This window comes from Mobula birostris, chromosome 10 (assembly GCF_030028105.1).
Source record: "Mobula birostris isolate sMobBir1 chromosome 10, sMobBir1.hap1, whole genome shotgun sequence".
Lineage (NCBI taxonomy): Eukaryota > Metazoa > Chordata > Chondrichthyes > Myliobatiformes > Myliobatidae > Mobula > Mobula birostris.
The window spans coordinates 6,465,958-6,487,826 of record NC_092379.1 but is presented as its reverse complement, the minus strand read 5'-3'; the positions used below and the strand labels follow the sequence as shown (position 1 = coordinate 6,487,826).

At 46.5% G+C, this 21,869-nt stretch overlaps 1 protein-coding gene across 1 annotated transcript in view; it reads right to left on the bottom strand.

The window, feature by feature from the left end:
- The window catches only part of LOC140203783 (neuronal PAS domain-containing protein 3-like), a 765,293-nt gene that overhangs the window by 157,473 nt on the left and 585,951 nt on the right, over positions 1 to 21,869 (bottom strand). Inside the window, exon 6 of the mRNA XM_072269856.1 lies at positions 10,359 to 10,533. Coding sequence (XP_072125957.1) covers positions 10,359 to 10,533 — 175 coding nt within the window. The remainder of the gene's footprint in view (positions 1 to 10,358; positions 10,534 to 21,869) is intronic.

Genomic DNA, 21,869 nt, shown 5'->3' with positions numbered 1-21,869 from the left:
TCGTCAGGGCTAACTGAAAGAAGAGTTAGTAAGAGATTTGAAAGTGGGAGGGACAGCATTTGGCAACTTTGGGCCTGTACTCGCTGGAGTTTAGAAGAATGCGGGGGGATCTTATTGAAGCCTACTGAATGTTGAAAGGACTAGATACGGTGGATGTGGAGAGGATGTTTCCAATGGTGGGGGTATCCAGAACTAGGGGGCACAGACTCAAAATTTAGGGGCGACCTTTTAGAACAGAGGTAAGACGGAATTTTTTTTTGGCAGGGAGTAGTGAATCTGTGGAATGCTCTGCCACAGGCTGCAGTGGACGCCAGGTCCATGGGTATATTTAAAGCGAAAATTGAGTTTCAGAGGTTATGGCGAGAAGGCAGGTGTGTGGGGTTGAGTGGGATTCAGGACCAGCCATGATAGAAAGGTGGAATAGACTCAATGGGCTGAGTGGCCTAATTCTGCTCCTATATCTTATGGTCTTATTGAGGGTTGGGTAATAACTACCGGCCCTGCCAGGGATGGCAGCATCCTGGGAATGAATAGGGAAACGCACAGTTCAAAGTTAATTTATTATCAAAGTACATAAATGTCACCATATACAACCCTGACATTTGTTTCCTTGCGGGCATGCTCAGTAAATCCAAGAAAAGTTCAAAGTTCAAAGTTAATGTATTATCAGAGTGTATACACGTCACCATATACACCCCTGACATTCATTTTCTTGTGGGCATACTCAATAATTCTATTGAATAATAACCATAACAGAAGTAATAGAAGTCCAACTTGGGCATTAACCAGAGTGCAGAAGACATCAAAATGCACAAGCACAAAAAGAAAGGAATAATAATTTTAAATAAATAAGCAATGAATATCGAGAACATGAGATGAAGAGTCCTTGAAAGTGAGTCCATAGGTTGTGGGAACATTTCAATGATGGGGCAAGTGAAGTTGTCCCCTCTGGTTTACAAGCCTGATGGTTGAGGGGTAGTAACTGTTCCTGAACCTGGTCCCGAGGCTCCTGTATCTCCTTGCTGATGGCAGCAGTGAGGATAGGGCACGTCCTGGGTGGGGGACCCTGATGATGGATGCTGCTTTCCTGTGACAACGTTTCATGTAGACATGCTCAATGGTGGAGAGGATTTTACCTGTGATGGACTGGGTTTTTTGTAGGATTTTTCGTTCAAGGGCATTGGCGTTTCCACACCAGGCTGTGACACAGCCAGTCAAGATACACTCTACACTGCACATCTATAGAAGTCTGTTAAAGTTTTAGATATCAAGCTGAATCTTCACAAACTCCGACACAGAGTCCTTTCTTCGTAATTGCACTTGTGTGTTGGGCCCAGGACAGATCCTAAACGAAAACACCAAGGGATTTAAGGTTACTGACCTCCGATGAGGACTGGATCATACATCTCTGGTTTCCTCCTCCTGAGGTCAATAGTCAGCTTCTTGGTCTTGCTGACGTTGGGGGAGAGGTTGTGGTTGTGTCACCACTCAGTCAGATTGTCAATCTCCCTCCCTGATTCCACACCACCTTTGATTTGGTCTGCGACAGTGGCGTCATCCGCAAACTTAAGTGTCTTAGCCTCACAGATAGGTATAAAGCAAGTATAGCAGGCGGCTAAGCACGCAGCCTTGCAGTGTACCTGTGCTGAGCGAGATCGTGGAGGAGACGTTGTTGGAGGAGTCCAGAACCAGAGGCCACAATTTGAGAATAAGGGGTAGACAATTTAGAACGGAGTTGAGGAAAAACTTTTTCACACAGAGGGTGGTGGTTCTGTGGAATGTTCTGCCTCAGAAGGCAGTGGAGGCCAATCCTCTGGATCCTTTCAAAAAAGAGTTAGATAGAGCTCTTAAAGATAGTGGAGTGAAGGGATATGGGGAGAAGGCAGGAAAAGGGTACTGATTGTGGATGATCAGCCATGATCACAGTGAATGGCAGTGCTGGCTTGAAGGGCTGAATGGCCTACTCCTGCACCTATTGTCTAATGTCAATCTGAACTGACTGGGGTCTGCAAGTGAGGAAACCAAGGAGGTATTGAGGCCAAGGTCTTGATGCTTATTGATTAGTTTTGAGGGGATGACGGTATTGAATGCAGAGCTGTAATCGATAAAGAGCATCCAGATGTGTGCCTCTTTGCTGTCCAGATGTTCCAGGGTTGAGTGAAGAGCCACTGAGATGGCATCTGCTGTGACGGTAGGCAAATTGGAGCAGATCCAAGTTGTTTCTCAGGCAGGAGTTGATATGCTTCATCACCAACCTCTCAAAACACTTCATCACAGCGGATGTAAATGCTACTGGACGATAGTCACTGAGGCAGGTTACTACGGTCTTACTAGCACCGGTATAAGCGAACTCTGCTTGAAGCAGGTGGGTGATCCCTCAGACTGCCAAAGTGAGTGGTTAAAGACCTCAGTGAACGCTCCAGCCAGTTGACAAGAGGGGCTGAATGGTAAATTGGTTTATCATTGTCAAATGTACTGAGGTATGGTGAAACATTTCTTTGCATAGAGATTATTTCATCACAACTGTGCATTGAGGTAGTCCGCGGAAAACAAGACTAGAACGCAGAGTAAAGTGTTATAGTTCCAGTGCAGGGAGACAATGAGTTCCCAATCAGGTAGACTGTGAGGTCAAGAGACCATCATATTGTACCAGGGGACCCTGATCAATAGTTTTATAACAGTGAGATAGAAGTTCGAAGGTTCTTTTTCTGGCGTGTGCCTGCATGCATGCGAGTCTGTGCGTGTGTCCGTGATGATGCCTTTTTCATGGCTTTTACAAAGCGCAGAGCGAGAGAGAGAGATAGAGGGAGACTGTGTGGCACACCACTCCTCACACAGACATTTTCGCAGCATTTTTCCTTTTTATTTTATGAGGTCGAGTTGCGATCTCGACACTCAACCCGGCACGGATGGAAAGTGTACTCGGGGGTGGACCCGACTAGTTTCAAACCCGGGAACCTCTGCTCCCGGGTCCGGCGCCGATGTCATTGCGCCACCAGCCAGCCGGCCCAGAAGAAGTTCGAAGGGTCAATGGATTAACTTAATATCAGAGGATGTACTCAGTATACAACCTGAAATTCTTACTCTTCACAGCCATCTACAAAACAGGAAAAATAACCCAAAGAATGACAGAAACATCGACATCCCAAAAGGCCCCCTCCCCCTCCCACGCACAAGCAACAGCAGGAGTATCGACTTCCCCCCCCCCACTCCCCCACCAAGCAAGTAATAGCAAAGCCCCTGAAGAGACTGTGATCTAGAGTTCATCCCAATACGTTAGTATCTCAGACAGGGCTCTCTGTCCCTCACGAGCGATGGAGAGAGAGGTCACTCCTGTGACAAACGAGAGTGAGGGACCAGTTTCCATGTTACAATCTTCCACGAGATCACAGCCAGGCAGATTGTAAGGCCAAGAGTCCATCTTATCGTACAAGAGGTCCGTTCAAGACTCTGATAACAGTGGGATAGAAGCTGCCCTTGATCCTGGTGGTGGGTGGTTTCAGGGTTTTGTACCCTCTTCCTGATGTGGGCTGGTTGGTGGGGTGGAGAGAATATCTTAGGTAGGTGGGTAGTGTCCTTGATTATGCTGGCTGTTTTACTGAGGAAGCCAGATATATAGACAGGGGTTCACGGAGGAAGGCTGGTTTCCACAAATGGCCTTTGGTTCATGTAAAGAACATGTACTGGGACCAGTTTGACCCACGGAGGCAAGGGTGGGAATGTCTGCCTTGCAGTTGCAGTAATTCCTAGGGCACAGCTCAGCACATCATGGGAACCAACCTCCCCTCCATGGACTCTGTCTACACTTCTCACTGCCTCAGTAAAGCAGCCAGCATCGTCAAAGGCGTTATCACCCCCTGACATTCTCTCTTCTCCCCTCTCCCATCAGGCAGAAAATACAAAAGCCTAAAAGCACATACCACCAGGCTCAAGGACACCTTCTACTCTGCTGTTATCAACTATTGGACAGGCCTCTGGTACAATAAGATGGACTCTTGACCTCACAATCTACTTGGTTATGATCTTGCACTTTATCATTTACCTGCACTGCTCTTTTCTGGTAGAAGGTAGAAGGTACAAGAGCCTCAGGACTCACACCACCAGATTCAAGAACAGTTACTACCCCTCAACCATCTGGCTCTTGAACAAAAGGGGATAACTTCACTCACTTGCCCATCCATTGAGATGTTCCCATAACCAATGATCACACTTTAAGGACTCGTTATCTCATTATCTCATGTTCTTGTTATTTATTGATGTTTATTTATATTCGCATTTTCACAGTTTGTTGTCTTCTGCACTCTGGTTGATCTTTCATTGATCCTGTTATAGTTACTATTCTATAGATTTGCTGAGTGTGCCCGCAGGGAATTGAATCTCAGGGTTGTATGTGGTGACGTATGTGTGCTCTGATAATAAAATTTACTTTGAACTTCGGAGGCTTTTACAGTTTATTCTGCATTGTTACTGTTCTACTTTGCTCTGCCTCGGTGCCCTGTGTGATGATCTGATCTGTATGAACAGTTTGCAAGAGAAGCTTTTCACCCTATCTTGGTACATGAGACAATAATAAACCAGTATCAATACAAATACCAAGGCTGTTGTTCAGATGGGAAAGTTTGACCTGTGACTCTCAAAGGTGGGGGGAGGGTCATAGGGGATCATAGCCCTACCTTCCTCGTTTCTGAGTTAATTTCTCTGTTAAGCACAAACAGTTAACCTCTGTCTTTTCCTGCATTCCTTGTGATCTCAACTAATTAATTCCCCTGACACTCAGTGTGAACTAATGGTGTTTGAGAGGAATGCGCTCTCTGCCCGAGCCAGCCTCCCTCCCAAACCTTTGAGCTTAGACCTCACAGGGAAGCACAGAGATGAGACGGTTAACCCTTACTGGGTTCTGGGGATATCTATTGGGTGGGGGCATTGCATTCGAAGCATTATCCATTTGCTGGTGACATTCTATTCCTACTGACTGCAGGAATAAATATCAACGTACATTATGGTACAGTATAGCCACAGAGCTTAAGAAATTGTATTTGTCAATGTGGAGCGGAAAGAGAGTTTATAAATCTGGTGGGAGCAAAGGATGTCGGGAATGCCGAGGGAGGGGTGTGGGACAGGTGGCAGAGGAGGAGTGCCAGGGGTTGGAGTTTGGCGGGTGCGGACACACCCAGTCCACAGACACCAGGCAGGGTCATTTGATTCCAAACAACTGGTTTATTGATCATTACAGACCGTCTCTCTGCTTCCCTCTCCCTTCCCCTTTTCCCAATCATGATTCCCCTCTCCCTGTCCCCTTCCCACTCTCAGTCCACAACAGAGACCCAGATCAGAATCAGGTTTATCATCACTCACATATATCATGAAATTTGTTTTTTTTTCATGGCAGCAGAGTGCAATACATAAAATTACTACAGTTTTCTGTAAAAATCTTTGGCACCCCAGCTACATGTATGTGCCTAAGACTTTTGCACAGAACTGTACTCTAAGTGAGAGGGTACAGAGTGGTGGGTTGGAGCAAAGTAATGCTGAATATAGACACAAGAGGGTCTGCAGAAGCTGGAAATCCAAAACAACACACACACACAAAATGCTGAGGGAACTCAGCAGGCCAGTTAGCATCTATGGAGAGGAATAAAGAGTCGATGTTTCAGGCTGGCCATCATCAGTTCTCCTGAAGTTTATGTCCATAGATCCTTCGAGGTAGGACACGCCAACTGGTGGCTTAAAAGCTCCAGAGAACTCTTCCCTTTGTAGGCAAAGTCATAGAATATAAAAGGAAGGAGGCGCGAAAGAAAGACGGGCGCTGATTAAGTGCCGTTTACAGTTCAGGTCACCTCATTACAGGAGGGATGTGACAGTACTGGAGACAGTGCGGAGGAGACTCACATAGATAACAGCTCTGAGGAGAGTTTGGATGAAGATACAGAAAATGATCAGCTTTATTTCAAGGGTTCAAAGGGCCAATTTAATGTCGGAGAAATGTATACAATATACATCCTTAAATTCTTTTTCTTGGCAAACATCCACGAAAACAGAGAAGTGCCCCAAAGAATGATTGGCAGTTAAACGTAAGAATCACAAAGCCCCCCCCCAGCTCCCCTCCCTCCTGCGTACAAGCGGCAGTGAGCAACAATCCCTACACACGTGTCACACGTACATTGAAACACGCAGTAGAACGTGTCGTTTGCATTGAGGACGTGCTGGGGCCAGCCTGCAAGTGTCTGCACGACTTCCCAACGCTCCTGAGGAAGGGCCTCGGCTCGGAGCGCCATCTGTTTATTCACCTCCGTAGCTGCTGCCTGACCTGCTGAGTTGCACTGGCGTCTTGAGCCTGTCTCTGACACTAAGCCGTCACTAACATCTCAGGAATGTGTGGAGGGAGCCAGAGCGTCTGAAGGAAAGCTGCGCCGTCACGGAGGGGGACGTGCAAACTCACAAACAAAAAGCTGCTCAGAGACTTCGCACAGCGGGTTAGCACTGTAAGATGCGCTATCCTCGATAACAAAGTTCTGAAAGTTCTAAAGAGTGCGTTTAAGAAACCAGGAGAGACGAACAAATCTCGTTGCGATAAAAAAGCTAACGAAATTAAAACTAGCAATGTCACGAATTAAGGCGTAATAGTTTTTCAATAATAACGTCCCAATTAGCATACTTAAGCAAAGTGGTCAACGAAAAATATCACCCCAACTCACCTCTGCCTCTAACTACACCAGACTAAATTTACAGAAAGACCAAGAGAGAATACGTAACTATACTCATTTACTTCTGCCACACCCCAACCCACGTGACATTATACCACAATAAAACCACCACAGAAAATACAATACCGGCAGAAAAACAGGTAGATGGTGAGAAGTAAACTGATCTCTCAGTTAATGCTGTAGAGCCTTACACGACCGTGCTGCTCCCGGGATTGATCTTGTATGGGACAGAGGGAGAATTAATTGAGGTGTATAAAATTATTGTGGGCACGTGGCCAAGTGGTTAAGGCATCGGACTAGCGATCTGAAGGTCGTGAGTTCGAGCCCCAGCCGAGGCAGCATGTTGTGTCCTTGAGCAAGGCACTTAATCACACATTGCTCTGCGACGACACCGGTGCCAAGCTGTATGGGTCCTAATGCCCTTCCCTTGGACAACATCGGTGTCGTGGAGAGGGGAAACTTGCAGCATGGGCAACTGCCGGTCTTCCATACAACCTTTCCAGGCCTGCGCCCTGGAGAGTGAAGACTTTCCAGATGCAGATCCATGGTCTTGCAAGACTAATGGATGCCTTAACAATAAAGTTATTGGCGGTTGAGGTAGTTTATGGAACAAGGGGGGGGCACTCTTTTCATGCCTGTAGAGGTGGGTTTAGGGGTTCTGCTGGCTGCTCGCTGTGCAGAACCTACTGTCTCCCGGGAATTATGGGGGCTGCAAAGAAAAGAGTCTTCAGGATCGACACAGAGCCTCCAGGTGGCTGAGGACCAAGAGGTGCGACCTGGGGACCCAGGCCAGGGCCTGACCAACCCTGGATGGGTCACCTGGGCGACAGTGTCAGATGTTGGAAGACCCAAAACACCCAACGACCCCATTGATGATGTGTCCCAATGCATCTTAGGATGTATCTCAGCATCCAAGGGTTCTAAAGTAAGGGGGCATGGATTAAGTTGGATTTGAAAGGGAGAGGAGGACATATCCTTTCATCCAGAGGGGCAGAATTAGAACCGGGTTTAATATCAGCGACATAGGAAGTGAAATTTGTTGTTTTGCAGCAACAGTACAGGGCAATACATCGAAATGGCCGTATTACAGTTAGACCATCAGTGTAAAAAAAAGCAAAATTGTGAATTAGTGTTCATGGACCGTTCAGAAATCTGATGGCGAGGGGGAGGATAAGGATGAAGAAACAGATTTGTCACTTGTACATTGAAACATACAGTGAAATGTGTCGTTTGCCTTAAATCAAATCAGTGAGGATTGTGAGAAGTGTCACCACACTTCTGGCACCAACATAGTGTGGCAAACCATATATATGTTGTAACTGGGTTAACTGTCTGGACGCCCCTCTGCTGACTGCCTCTGTGCCTCCTTCCACAGAGTCCTGTATAAAGGTGTTTGCCTTGCCCCTCCCCCTCAGTCCAGGGGCAAACACTCACCATGGAGGTCGTATTGTACAGCGAATAAAAGCCTTTCAGTATTTTACCCAACTTCAGTCTTTTGGAGTTATTGAAGGTGCTTCACATAGCATACCCATATTTTTGATGTCTCTTTTTTTCCCTTTTCAAGGTTCTTTTGACGACCCTGGCCTGGAGTTACACTCTGATGTCGGCTCTTTGCGGGAATGGGACCTGATCTCAGGGCCTCACGACTGGCTGCTTTTTGATATCCCAAGGACGTGGCCTGGAAGACTAGCGTGCCCTCAGGATGCCGGGTTTTCGTGGCAGCGGAGACGGGCGGATTCTAGGCCGGTGTCCATGCCTGAAGCGTCGCGGGAGAACACGGAACGTCGAGAGCAGCGGGTTCGCTGCCGGGGGCTGTGTGTCCGGAGAGCTGCTCCTTTCTGGGGCCAACTCTCTGGGTACAGAGCTTGGAAAAAGCGACGCAACAGACTTTTAACATTGTAAGTCAGTGAGTCATTTGTTATGTCTCCCCTCTCACTGTGAAATGGGGATACCTCTTTCTCCCTTATGTGTGGTATGTCAAATTACTGGGTGAATGAGTAACCTTTGGGGTACTGCAAGTCTGTGTCTTTATTAATGCTTTGCTGCACACTTGAGTGCTCAGTGGGGGGGGGGTGCGATGCTTTTTTTTGCTGGTGGGAGTGTTGTTGTCTCGCTGCTGCTTGTGCGTCGGGGGGAGCCGGGGGGGAGCTTTGGGGTTCTAACATTTAACTGTCATTCATTCTTTGGGGCACTCCTCTGTTTTCGTGGATGTTTGCGAAGAAAAAAAATTTCAGGATGTATATTGTATACATTTCTCTGACATTAAATGTACCCATTGAACCTGTTGAACCATATCTTACTGAATTAGTCCTAACTGCACATCTTTGGACTCCACAACTGGGCAACAAAGACTTTGCTTCTTGAATACTTTCGTTGCTGTTGTTGTTCCCCTTCATGCATCAGGCAGCACTTTTGCCATTTTCGTAGCATTTGACTGTTTTTACAAGGCCGAGTTGCTAGCTCGACGCTCAACCCAGCCCAGATGGAAAGCGTGCAAGGAGCTGGCTGGATTCGAACTCAGGATCACTCGCTTCAAAGTCCGGTGCCATTGGCATTACACCACCAGCTGGCTAGAATACTTTCGGGCGTATCTTATGAATTTTGGGCTGCTGATCATGAAAATTATCATGAAATTTTCGTAACATGCACCATTTTCAAAAAAAATTGCCTTGATTTGTTATTTCAATTCATTATTCAAGTCAGAAGGAAGAACATTAAGGAAGGCACTTTTGTTGGTCCACTAGTCAAACAGGTCATCAATGATAGGCAGTTTGAAGAACATCTAGTGGGACTGGAGAAAATCACATGGAACACTTTCAAGGATGTTGTTGAAAATTTTCTTGGCAACTACAGAGCACCAAACTACGTACAGCTGGTTGACAACATGCTTCAAGCACACAAAACCATGAAGTGTAACATGTCACTAAAGATTCATTTTCTGTTTCCTATTTAGACTTCTTCCCCGCAAATCTTGGTGCTGTCAGTGATGAGCAGGGTGAAAGGTTTCACCAGGTCATGGAGAAACGGTATCAGGGCAACTGGAATCCATCAATGCTGGCTGATTATTGTTGGACACTTAAGCCAGAAGCCTCAGACACTGAGTACAAATGAAAATCAGCAACAAAGCATTTTTAGCTTAGTGGAACTATTGCAAAGTGTCAGCACTGTTTTGCATTATATTGAAAAAAAGTTAATTTCCTGTTTCTCCAAATTCCTATGTCATACAAGTAGTCTGATATTATATTTGTGTTCAGCTTCAGGTGGTCTATCATAGACAAATGAAAGAAAATTCAGGAGAAGCAACACTTTGTTGTCCAGAGTTATTGGTGGTAATAATGAGAAGTGGACACTGAATTGAATTGACTTTATTTCTTACATCCTTCACGTACATGAGGAGCAAAAATCTTTATGTTACGTCTCCACCTAAATGTGCGATGCGCAATCACAGTAATTTATCATATCCAGGATGATGAAGTTCCTTAATGATGGATGCCACCTTCTCCATTTTGAAGATATCCCTGATGGTACGGGGACTTGTGTCTGTGAAGGAGACCTAGAGAGTCGGTGGGCAACAAGTTCCCAGCCCCGTCCTCGAGTCCGACCAACCCTCTCCCCTTTGCCCGCGGGTGGGCCCTCCCTTGCCCTCCCACTTACCTGGCTCGGGGGTCTCGGCCAGTGAGGAGGAAGACGTTGAACTTGCCCCGTCCTCGGCAGGGGCCTGGGAGCTGTGACCGCGGCTGCTTGGTAGTTTCAGACCCAGCTGCTCCGCCACCTCAACGTGATCGCCGGGGTGAATGTAGTCGAAGATGCTGCTGCCTGTTAGCTCCACCTGGGCAAGGAAGAAGATATAAATGAGGGCAAACGTACAAGGGTTAATGATGAATTGGTAAGAACCCCATCACCATCTTAAACGCCCAGCAGTGCAGTATGCAAAGTTTTCCATTTCCCATTCAGTCTCACCTCTTTCTCCCCAGACGCTCAGTAGTCCTGTCTGTCTCCTTAACGCAAGAGAGGGTTTGCATTCAAATGGTGATCCTTAACTTCAGCTTGTTCCGCACTTGCATCATCCTCTGAAGATCCCCCTTAGCTTCCCTTCAGTCTCTTACCTTTCAGCCTAAACCTATGACTTCCAGTTCGAGTCTCACCCAACCTGAGGGAGGACAGACTACTTCTACTTACCTCATTGTGGAACTTTATGCAGAAGTGGTTCACCCAGGATGCTGCCTGGATTAGAGGGTATTAGCGATAAGGAAAGGGTGGAAGAACTTTGTCGAGCATCTTCGCTCTCTCCGCCACTAAAGGCAAGATCTCCAGTTGGCTACCCATTTTAATTCAACTTCCCTTGTCTGTCCACGGCCTCCTCTACTGCCAACTCAGGTTGAAGGAGCAACATCTTATACTCTGACCTGATGGCATGAACCTCAAATTCCCTAACTTTCATTAATTTCTCTCCTCTCCCTCCTCTCTTTTTCAATTCCCTATTTCTGGTTATCCTCTTGCACCTTCTCTTCTCCCCTGGTGCCTCTCCTCCTTCCCTTTCTCCCATGGTCCATTCTCCTCTCCTATCAGATTCCTTCTTCATCAGCCTTTTCCATCAATCACCTTGCAGCTTTTCACTTTAACCCCCCCCCTCCCTCACCTTTCCCCTTACCTGGCTTCACCTATGCTCTGTCCGCCAGAGAAAGCAGGATCTCCCAGTGGCCACACATTTTAATTCCACGTCCCATTCCCATTCTGATATGTCTATCCACGGCCTCCTCTACTGTACAGATGAAGCCACACTCAGGTTGGAGGTTGGGTAGCCTCCAACCTGATGACATGAACATTGACTTCTCAAACTTCTGCTAATGCTCCACCTCCCCCTCGTACCCCATCCGTTATCTATTTATATACACACATTCTTTTTCTCTCTCTCCTTTTTCTCCCTCTGTCCCTCTCACTATACCCCTTGCCCATCCTCTGGGTTTTCCCCCCTCCCCCTTTTCCTTCTCCCTGGGCCTCCTGTCCCATGATCCTCTCATATCCCTTTTGCCAATCACCTGTCCAGCTCTTGGCTCCATCCCTCCCCCTCCTGTCTTCTCCTATCATTTCGGATCTCCCCCTCCCCCTCCCACTTTCAAATCTCTTACTAGCTCTTCCTTCAGTTAGTCCTGACGAAGGGTCTCGGCCTGAAACGTCGACTGTACCTCTTCCTAGAGATGCTGCCTGGCCTGCTGCGTTCACCAGCAACTTTGATGTGTGTTGGTTGTTCACCTATCATCTGTCAGCTTATGCTCCTACCCCTCCCCATCATCTCCTTCTCCTGGATTCTGCCCCCTTGTTTTCCAGTCCTGATGAAGGGTCTTGACCCAAAACATTGACTCTCTATTCCTCTCCGTAGGTGCTGCCTGACCTGCTGAGTTCCTCCAGCATATTGTGTGTGTTGCTCTAGATTTCCAGCAACTGCAGATTTTCTTGTGTTAATAAGTTAATATAAATCACTGGAATAGGCTGCCGTCGACGATGGTGGAGGCGGATACGATAGGGTCTTTTAAGAAACTCCTGGACAGGTACATGGAGCTTAGAAAAATAGAGGGCTATGGGTAACCCTAGGTAATTTCTAAGGTAAGGACATGTTTGGCACAGCTTTGTGGGCTGAAGGGCCTGTATTGCGCTGTACATTTTCTATGTTTCTATGGTGGTGGCAATGAGAAGAGGGCATGACCTGGATGGCAAAGGTTCATGTTGAAACGTATAAAATCCTAAAGGGATTGGACAGACTAGATGCAGGAAGATTGTTCCCGACATTGGGGAAGTCCAGAACGAGGGGGTCACAGTTTGAGGATAAAGGGGAAGCCTTTTAGGATCGAGATGAGGAAAAACTTCTTCACACAGAGAGTGGTGAGTCTGTGGAATTCTCTGCCACAGGAAACAGTTGAGGCCAGTTCATTGGCTATACTTAAGAGGGAGTTAGATATGGCCCTTGTGGCTAAAGGGATCAGGGGGTATGGAGAGAAGGCAGGTACAGGGTTCTGAGTTGGATGCTCAGCCATGATTATACTGAATGGCGGTGCAGGCTCGAAGGGCCGAATGGCCTACTCCTGCACCTATTTTCTATGTTTCTATGTTGATGGATGCCACCATCTTCAGGCACCACCTTCCGAAGATGTCCTCGATGGTGACATTTCTTTAGCCAGAGAGTGGTGAATCTGTGGAATCCGTTGCCACAGGCGACTGTGGAGGTCAAGTCATTTAAGGCAGAGGTTGATAGATTCTTGATCAGTCAGGGCATGAAGGGATACGGGGAGAAGGCAGGAGATTGGGGCTGAGAGGGAAAGTGGATCAGGCCATGATGAAATGGTGGAGCAGACTCGATGGGCCAAATGGCCTACTTCTGCTCCCATATCATACGGCCCCATGGTGTGGAGGCTTATGTGTGCGATGGTGTAGAATTAGAAACAGAATCAGAATCAGGTTTAATATCATTGGCATATGTCGTGAAATTTGTGGAAGCAGTACAATGCAATACAGAGGGAAAAACTACAAATTACATTAAGTATATGTATAAAATTAGTTGTTGAGTGTGTACCTTCAGGCTCCTGTACCTCCTTCCTGATGGTAGCAATGAGAAGAGGGCATGAGCTGGGGTGATGGGGGTCGTTAATGATGGACGCCGCCTTTTTGAAGCTTTGGTCCCTGACAACGCCCTGGATGCTGGGAAGGCTGGTGCCTATGATGGAGCTGACTGAGTTTACAACTCTCTGCAGCTTATTTCGATCCTGTGCAGAAGCCCCCACCTCTCCCCTCCATACCAGACAGTGATGCAGCCAGTTAGAATGCTCTCCATGGTACATAGAACCATAGAACCATAGAACATTACAGCACCGAAACAGGCCTTTTGGCCCTTCTTGGCTGTGCTGACTAATTTTTCTGCCTAGTCCCACTGACCTGCTCCTGGACCATATCCCTCCATACATCTTTCATCCATGTACCTGTCCAAGTTTTTCTTAAATGTTAAAAGTGAGCCCTCATTTACCACTTCATCTGGCAGCTCATTCCACACTCCCACCAATCTCTGTGTGAAGGAGACCCCCCCCCAATGTTCCTTTTAAACTTTTCCCCCTTCACCTTTAACCCATGTCCTCTGGTTTTTTTCTCCCCTAACTTCAGTAGAAAAAGCCTGCTTGCATTCACTCTATCTATACCCATCATAATTTTATATACCTCTATCAAATCTCCCCTCATTCTTCTGCGCTCCATCTGTTGATATTTTCAAGTGTTTTTGGTGACAAACCAAATCTTCTCAATCTCCTAATGAAATATAGTCACTGTCTTGCCTTCTCTATAGCTGCATCAATATTTTGGGTCCTGGTTAGATCCGCGGAGAAATTGACACCCAGGAACTTGAAATTGCTCACTCTTTCCACTCCTATGAGAAGTGGTTCATGTTCCCTCATCTTATCCTTTCTGAAGTCCACAATCAATTCTTTAGTCGTACTGACATTGAGTGCACAGTTGTTGTTGTGACACCACTCAGCTAGCTGGTATATCTCACTCCTGTAGAAAGTCAGGCATTTTCCCCTTTCCCTTTGCATTGTACCCTGCATGAGTAATTAAGAAGTTTGAGGCAGGATCTGACTTCATCTGGCCACTAATGATCTAAACTCTGGACTCAGCATGCAAGGAATAAACAAAATGCTATTAACATTCAGCAGCCCCCTGTGTAGCTAACTACCAGAAGACAGATATTGACTTCCTTGAACATTAAAGGTCAACAAACAGGGCTCAAATCTTTTGCATACTTATGAGGGTGAACATCTGATTAATTAGGCCTGGCTTGAAAGCTATTTTTCCAACATTTCCTTCTTTTTTTTTCGGGGAGATAAGATTGACTGGATGCCTTTTCTGGACGGACAGCTTGCTCTCTTTATCCAGTTGTCATGTGATCAATTACACCTTATGTCAGTCAGAGGAGCACCAAGATGATTGATCTGTGGGGCTGGGTCCAGTCCACGTGTGGTGGATCTTAATCAAAAGCACATCCATTGAGGGGGGGATACACAAGGAATCAGTTGTTTTTTTTAAGCACTTTTTATAATATATTAGTTGAATGAATGCAAGAATAAAATTGTGCTTTTAATCTTAGTTTCATTTTTACTGACACAATTTGTATCTTTAACAAACTCATATCTGTCACAGAATCTGGTTTGTCCCCACTTACAGGCAGAAGATGATATAGCAGCTACATATACCTTTACTTTTTTTGTTATTTGGCTAAGTGTTAGCTCATTTCCCCCATGATATGATTGTGCAACTGTTGATTGGTATATTCTTATCTAAGGAATTTCTGTTATCTAGATTACAAAGGTGATACCTTCTCAAAAGTGCCATGTTTTTATATTGAATCCTTTAATTTCTCATCTCTCATCCGCCTTGTTATTTTGTATTTTTGTTTAAACTTTAAAATAAATTACCATGAAGAATCAAAGTCCCTCACTCATTCCTGAACTCCCCAAGGAACCCGGGGATTGAAAACAATCGAGATCAGACAGTGTATCGGGAGGCTGATGGTCCTTTGAGAGAGAGGAGCCCTCACCCCACCACCCAGTACCAGATTAGACCTGTCTGCTCTCTCAGCCTGATGTAAAGAATGGGAAGAATAATTATTTCCAATTTCTCAGATGACCCCCTCAACATCAGGGTTTTCCCAGCCTCAGGTCGACGGACCCCTCGGTTAATGGGAGTACTCCATAGACATCAAAAAGGTTGGGAAACCCTGATCTACATGGAGATAATCCGGAACACACACACACACACCCACACACACACACACACACAAATACTCAACGGGTCAGGCAGCATCTATGGAGGTGAATAAACCTTATGTTGTAGACTGAGACATTTCATCAGGACTAGAGATTATCTGATCCAGTGGTTCTCAACTTGGGTCTATGGACCCCTTGGTTAATGGTAGGGATCCATGGCATAGAAAAGGTCAGGAATCCCTGATCTAATCAGTCTCGTGTTACTGTCTGGAGCAGTTCCTTGTGCCCAAGCTGTTTGACATGTTTCCTTCCTTGCAATATTGATGGCACTTCAAAAGTGAACTGTAATCATATTCTATCTCTTTCAACGTATGTTGGCAATTTTCCCAAGTTGAGTTCGTTGTCATGTGCACAAGTTAGGGGAGGTACAATTACGATGAAAACCCTACTTACCATAACAGGACCACGTATCACCTCCAAAGCTTCTTTCCTGTAGCTATCCAGCTTCTCAACAAAACTCACTCAGGTGTAATCCCCTAACTGTCCCTGCACAATATCTGTTAAATGGTCTTTCCTGATGTCCTTGTTCTGTTGACAATTATTGAACTTGTTCATATATTGGTGGGGTGGCGATACGTCTCTACCAAAGGAGGTGTAAGGTGCTCCTTCCCTCCACTAGCCTGCAGGTCACCCTTGGGTGAGGTGTAGCACCTGTTTAACCCCCTGATCAGGGTCACGTGAAACCATGGGAGCAGGCAGTGGACGGTCGTATGAGCAGCCGGTGCAGATCACAAGTCCTGGTTATGTGACCACTGACACCAGGCAGACAATCTCTGAAGAGTATTGATAATGGCTGGGGTCACCTGTCTTGTAATGACACTGCCCAGGAGAAGGCAATGGCAAACCACTTCTGTAGAAAAATTTGCCAAAGGACAGTCATGGTCATGGAAAGACCGTGTTCACCTGTGTCATACAACACGGCACGTAATGATGATATCATACAACACGGCATATAATGATGATATCATACAACACGGCACATAATGATGGTGATGATGTTGCTCATATGTTCACATTTATTTAAGTTTGATTATTGACATTTGCACATGTTACCGTTCTGCTAATTGTTGCTTACTCATGGATGTTTGCACTATTGTTTTGTGAATTGCTGGTTGCTATTGTGTTGTCTGATATGGTATTGTCCTGTGTTTTATGCTTGGCACCGACCCACAATCAATTCTGGGATGTTTCACGGGCTGGCAATACCTCCCCCAGCCCGCGCCTTCCACAAAGTCCCCAGTCACCATGGAATCGCCTTCATGACTGAGCCGGTGAGGAGGGCTCTGGGGAAGCTCAGACACGGCAAAGCATTGGGACCGGACGGTGTGAATCCCAAGCTCCTGAAGGAGTGTGTTGAGCAGCTGGGTGGAATTTTTCAGTGCTTTTTTAACCTGAGTCTCAGCCTGGAAAGGGTCCCGACTGTGTGGGAAACATCATGTGTGGTCTCAGTACCCCAGAAGGGCCAATTGAAAGTCTTGAATGACTACCGTCCAGTGTCTCTGACTTCGCACATCGTGAAGACCCTCGAGAGGCAGGTCCTGGCACCTCCAACCCTCGATCCCCTGCAGTCTGCCTAGCAGGAGCACACTGGTGTCAATGATGTTGCCACCTACTTGTTGAACAGAGCTGACTCCCATTTGGATAAGCAGGGCAGCTGTGTGAGGACCAAGTGTTTTGATTTCTCAAGTGCCTTCAATAACATAGAGCCTCACTGCTGGGGGAAAAGCTCCACTCAATGCAGGTTGGCACATCCATTCTATCCTGGATAATGGACTGAATGGCAGACCACAGATTATGTGGCCTCAGAGCTGTGTGTCAGACATGGCTATAAGCAGCACCGGGGACCCCACAAGGGACTGTATTAGCTCCCTTCCTGTTTAACCTGCATACCTTGGACTTGGTCACAATACTGAGTCATGTCATCTGCAGAAATTCTCTGATGACTCAGCACTAGTTGGGTGTATAAAGGGAGGACGGGAGGATGAATACAGGGCCCTGGTGGAATGGTGCAGGCTGAATCATCTGCAGCTCAACATCAGTAAGACAAAGGAGATGGAGATGGACTTTAGGAAGACCGAGCCTACACTGATCCCTGTTGCTATTGACGGTGAGGACGTGGATGTGGTGAGGACCTACAAGTACCTGGGCATGCACCTGGATGACAGACTCGAGTGGAGCACCAACACAGAGCCTGTGTACAAGAAGGGTCAGAGTCGCCTCTACTTCCTGAGGAGACTGAGGTCCTTTGGAGTATGCAGGCCTCTCCCTCACATGTTCTACCAGTCAGTTGTCACCAGCACAATCTTCTACGCGGTGGTGTGCTGGGGCAACGGCATCAACACAGGTGATGCCAATAGGTTCAATAAATTGATTCGAAAGGCTGGCTCTGTTATAGGAATCAAACTGGACACATCGGAGGCTGTGGTAGAACAAAGGACCCTACGGAAAATCCTGGCAATTCTGGACAATGTTTCTCACCCTTTGCATGCCATCTTGGCTGAACAGAGGAGCACTTTCAGTAATAGATTAAGACAACTGCACTGCTCCAAACAGCGCTATATGAGGTCATTCTTACCCTCGGCCGTTAGGCTCTATAATGAGTCAACCTTCAGCCAGGAAAGCTCCTGTTAGACCACTTGAGGTAACTTACTTCTTATTCTTTCTCACTTCTCTTCTAATATTTGTATACCTGTGCACTTGTAATGCTGCTGTGACACTAATTTACTTTGGGATCAATAAAGTATCTATCTATCTAAATTACAATTATTAAACACAAAATAATTGATCGCATAATTACTCACCCCCTTCAAGTCAGTATTTAGTAAGTGCACCTTTGGCAGCAATTACAGCCTTGAGTCTGGGTGGATAGGTCTTAAGAATGTGGGAGGAAACCAGAGCACCCGGAGGAAACCCACTTACACTGTTATGGAGAGAATGCACAAACCCTTTACAGACAGTGGCAGGAGGAGCTAAGATAACTGCAATGCTACTGAGATATTACTCCAAGAAAAGTCTCTCTCTCTGTCCCTTTTGACCATTACACTGCTGGCGTTTAGGGCAGCAATGAAGGTCCTCCAACTCTGGCGGTAGTCATGGCTTCCTTCATCGTGTCAGTACCTTCCAAGAGGACCACAACCTTGTCGTAGGTTTGGAGGCTTGCATGCCTCAATGACCCGGAGAGCTGTGTTGCTGGGGTCAGGGCCTTGTGCTTTGGCTCTTGGTAGGGTCACCCTTGCCAAACAGGTCAAAGGGTAGAGGCCAGACTAAGAGCGGTCCACCGGTCCTCCAGGTTCGGGGGTTCAGCTCAGGCCTAACAACCCTGACTGGTAAAAACAAAATTGTTACGGAAACAGCAATAAAGAATCCTGCATCTGAGTACGACTGTATCCCTGAGTCTTCACCTGGGACCTGCGTGGCTGACAGTAGTGAAAGAAACGAGACTGTTCAACCCCAATGTCGTGGAACTCTTGAACCAACGCTGAAAGTGCTTGATAGATTATTTTTGAATTGATCATGCTTTTTATATGAAGACATTCTTGCATTAAATTTACACATTGCTGATTAATATCCACCATCTCTGGTTTATTGGGTATAATATTTACTTTGCTCTTGTGGCTAAAGATATTGAACTTCTATAATTTTCACTTGTGTCAAAGTTAATGGCACATATTGTGCTTTATTTCTTGTTATGTGACAGCAATAGTCTATCAACCACTTCAGATCTTCGCTGCCGCTGCTACTGTGTGGTAACCGGAATCTCTGGAGCTGAAGGCCCCGAAATCCTCGGCTTTGCATGATTCAGCGGCCGGAACAAGGCCAAAGGCGCTCGGCAGAGGATGGCGCTCGGGAGGCTGTATCGGAGAGGCTAGTTGGAAGCTCGAAGTTTTCGGACGGATGGACTCAGGGTCGGCTGTGGTCGGCTGCTTCCAAGGCATCGGCAAGTTGACGGTGCCTGGAGGTTTATGGCAGGGAGTTTCTCCCTTTTGCCGCCGCTATTGGGGACTCGGGGACTTTTGAGACATTATTTACCATGCCCATGGTTTGTTCTTTATCAAATTATGGTATTGCTTTACACTGCTGTAACTATATGTTATAATTATGTGGTTCTGTCAGTGTTAGTCTTTGGCTTGTCCTGTTTTCTGTGATATCACTCTGGAGAAACGTTGTATCATTTCTTAATGCATGTATGCATTTGTAAATGACAATAAACGAGGACTGAGTGTTCTCATAATCTAAATTCTCTTGATGTAAGATCCAGCAAGACATATGGAAGGGATTTTTTTCTAAAAATTCTACTGTGCAAGAGGAACACATGCACAAAATGCTGGAGGAACTCAGCAAGACAGGCAGGAGGAATGTAAAGAGTCACCGTCTCGGCCCAAGACCCTTCACCCTGATGAAGAGTCTCAGACTGTTCATTCCTCTCAATAGACGTTGCCTGACTTGCTGAGTTCCTCCAGCATTTTGTGTGTGTTGCTCAATGTCTCCAGCGTCTGCAGAATGTCTTGTGTTTAAAACCTCCGTAGATGCTGCTTGATCTGCTGAGTTCCTCCAGCATTCTGTGTGTGTTGCTCAAGGTTTCAGGCACCTACAGAATCTCTGGTATATCATTTTGCTAGATTAGTGTTTTAACAACATCCATCTTTTGGCTGTCAATTTCAGCGTGCCCTGAATGCAAAGCAACGAGTGTGTACATTTTGGCAAAGAGAAAGTGGGAGTGGCGGGAGACGAAGGTCTGGTTGGGATGGGTATATCAGGGCAATGGGGACGGTTACCTCGATTGTCGGTGTGTGGGAGGAGAGATCTGGTCACAGGGGTCAGGAATGAGTTGTGGGGGGGAGTGTTAGTGAGAGTCTAAAATAATTGAGGTGCGGGGTCAGGAGGTGACTGATTCAACAAGAGGTGGATTTACGGAGGCTGGAGTTCAGAACTGTGGTGGGTTGGGATGTGGTGTAACAGGATCAAAGGGTTGACAAATATATATATTTAGGATCTGCCTCCTCAGAGGTCCCAATCTGGCACCATCCTCCGGACTGAACAACATAACCTTGAGCCCCCACACACTGCCAGATACAACCCACACAGTCAGGAAAGGTCACCACGTCTACTTTCTCAGGAGGCTGAAATGAGCTGGATGTTGCACATCAGTACTCATGTCATTCTACAGGTGTACAGTGGAGAGCATCCTAACAGGCTGCATCACTGCTCAGTACGGAAACTGCACCGCGGCACTCAGGAGGACTCCACAATGGGCAGTCAAAGCTGTCCGACGCACCACTGGCACCAGTCTACCCACCGTCAAGGCCACTGTGTGCCCACTGAGGTGCCCACCCTGCTCACAGTCTGTTTGCCCCGCTCCCATCAGGGAGGAGGCTACGTAGCATCCACACCAGGATCACCAGACTCAAAAACAGTTACTTTCCCCAAGCAGTAAGGCTGATCAACACCTCCACCCACTAACACACCCCAGCCACCACTACTTTTTTGTTTCCTCTCAGCGACCTAACGTACAGCCGAGCGTCACTTTAAGGACATACAATCAAAATATGTAAGCTGCCTTATGTACTTATATTGATTGTGTTTTTATTATTATCATTGCTTCCTTTATCTTATTGTGCTTTTTAAGCTGCATCTGATCCGATTAACAACTATTTCCTTTATGCTTTTGTACTGGAAATAATATGCACCTTGCGTACCCCGAATGCCCATGGAATGACATCGAATCGTGCTTGGTTGATACGGACACCCCAGCAAACAGCTGGAAAAACATCTGGGGAAGAAATGAGACAACCGAGGAATAGTTTCGCTCAACGGAGAGTTAATCTTCGAAATCGACTGATGCTAAGAGAGGAATATTTTGTGGCTGGGTTTCTGGTTTCTCCCACGTCCCAAAGGTGTGCGGGTTGGTGCGTTAATTAGCCTCTGCAAACAGCCCCCAGTAGAACCTGGCAAGATTTGATGGGAATGGGAGAGAGAATAAAAGGGGGTTTAGGATCCCATTAAGACTGTGTAAAGTCTTAGGCAGACTATAACTAAGACTATTGCACAGTACTGTGTCTTCAGCTGGGAAGTTATAATCCACCGAGGCAAGAAATATTTTTGTCTCTGCCTGGGCCATGATTTCACCCATAAACACCAGTCTACTATCCTTGGACAGTTACACATCTCATCACATCAGGAGGTCTCCCTTCTAACTTAATGGTGCCACAAACACCGTCCACCTCTGCTCCAAGATCCACAAACAGAACTGTGGTGGTAGGCCCATCTTCTCTGCCCTCTCTTGTCCCTTCCAAGACGTCGAGACTTTCTCTTCTCCTACAGATCATGTGTTGCTCCAGACCGCAACATCTGCCGTTCCCTG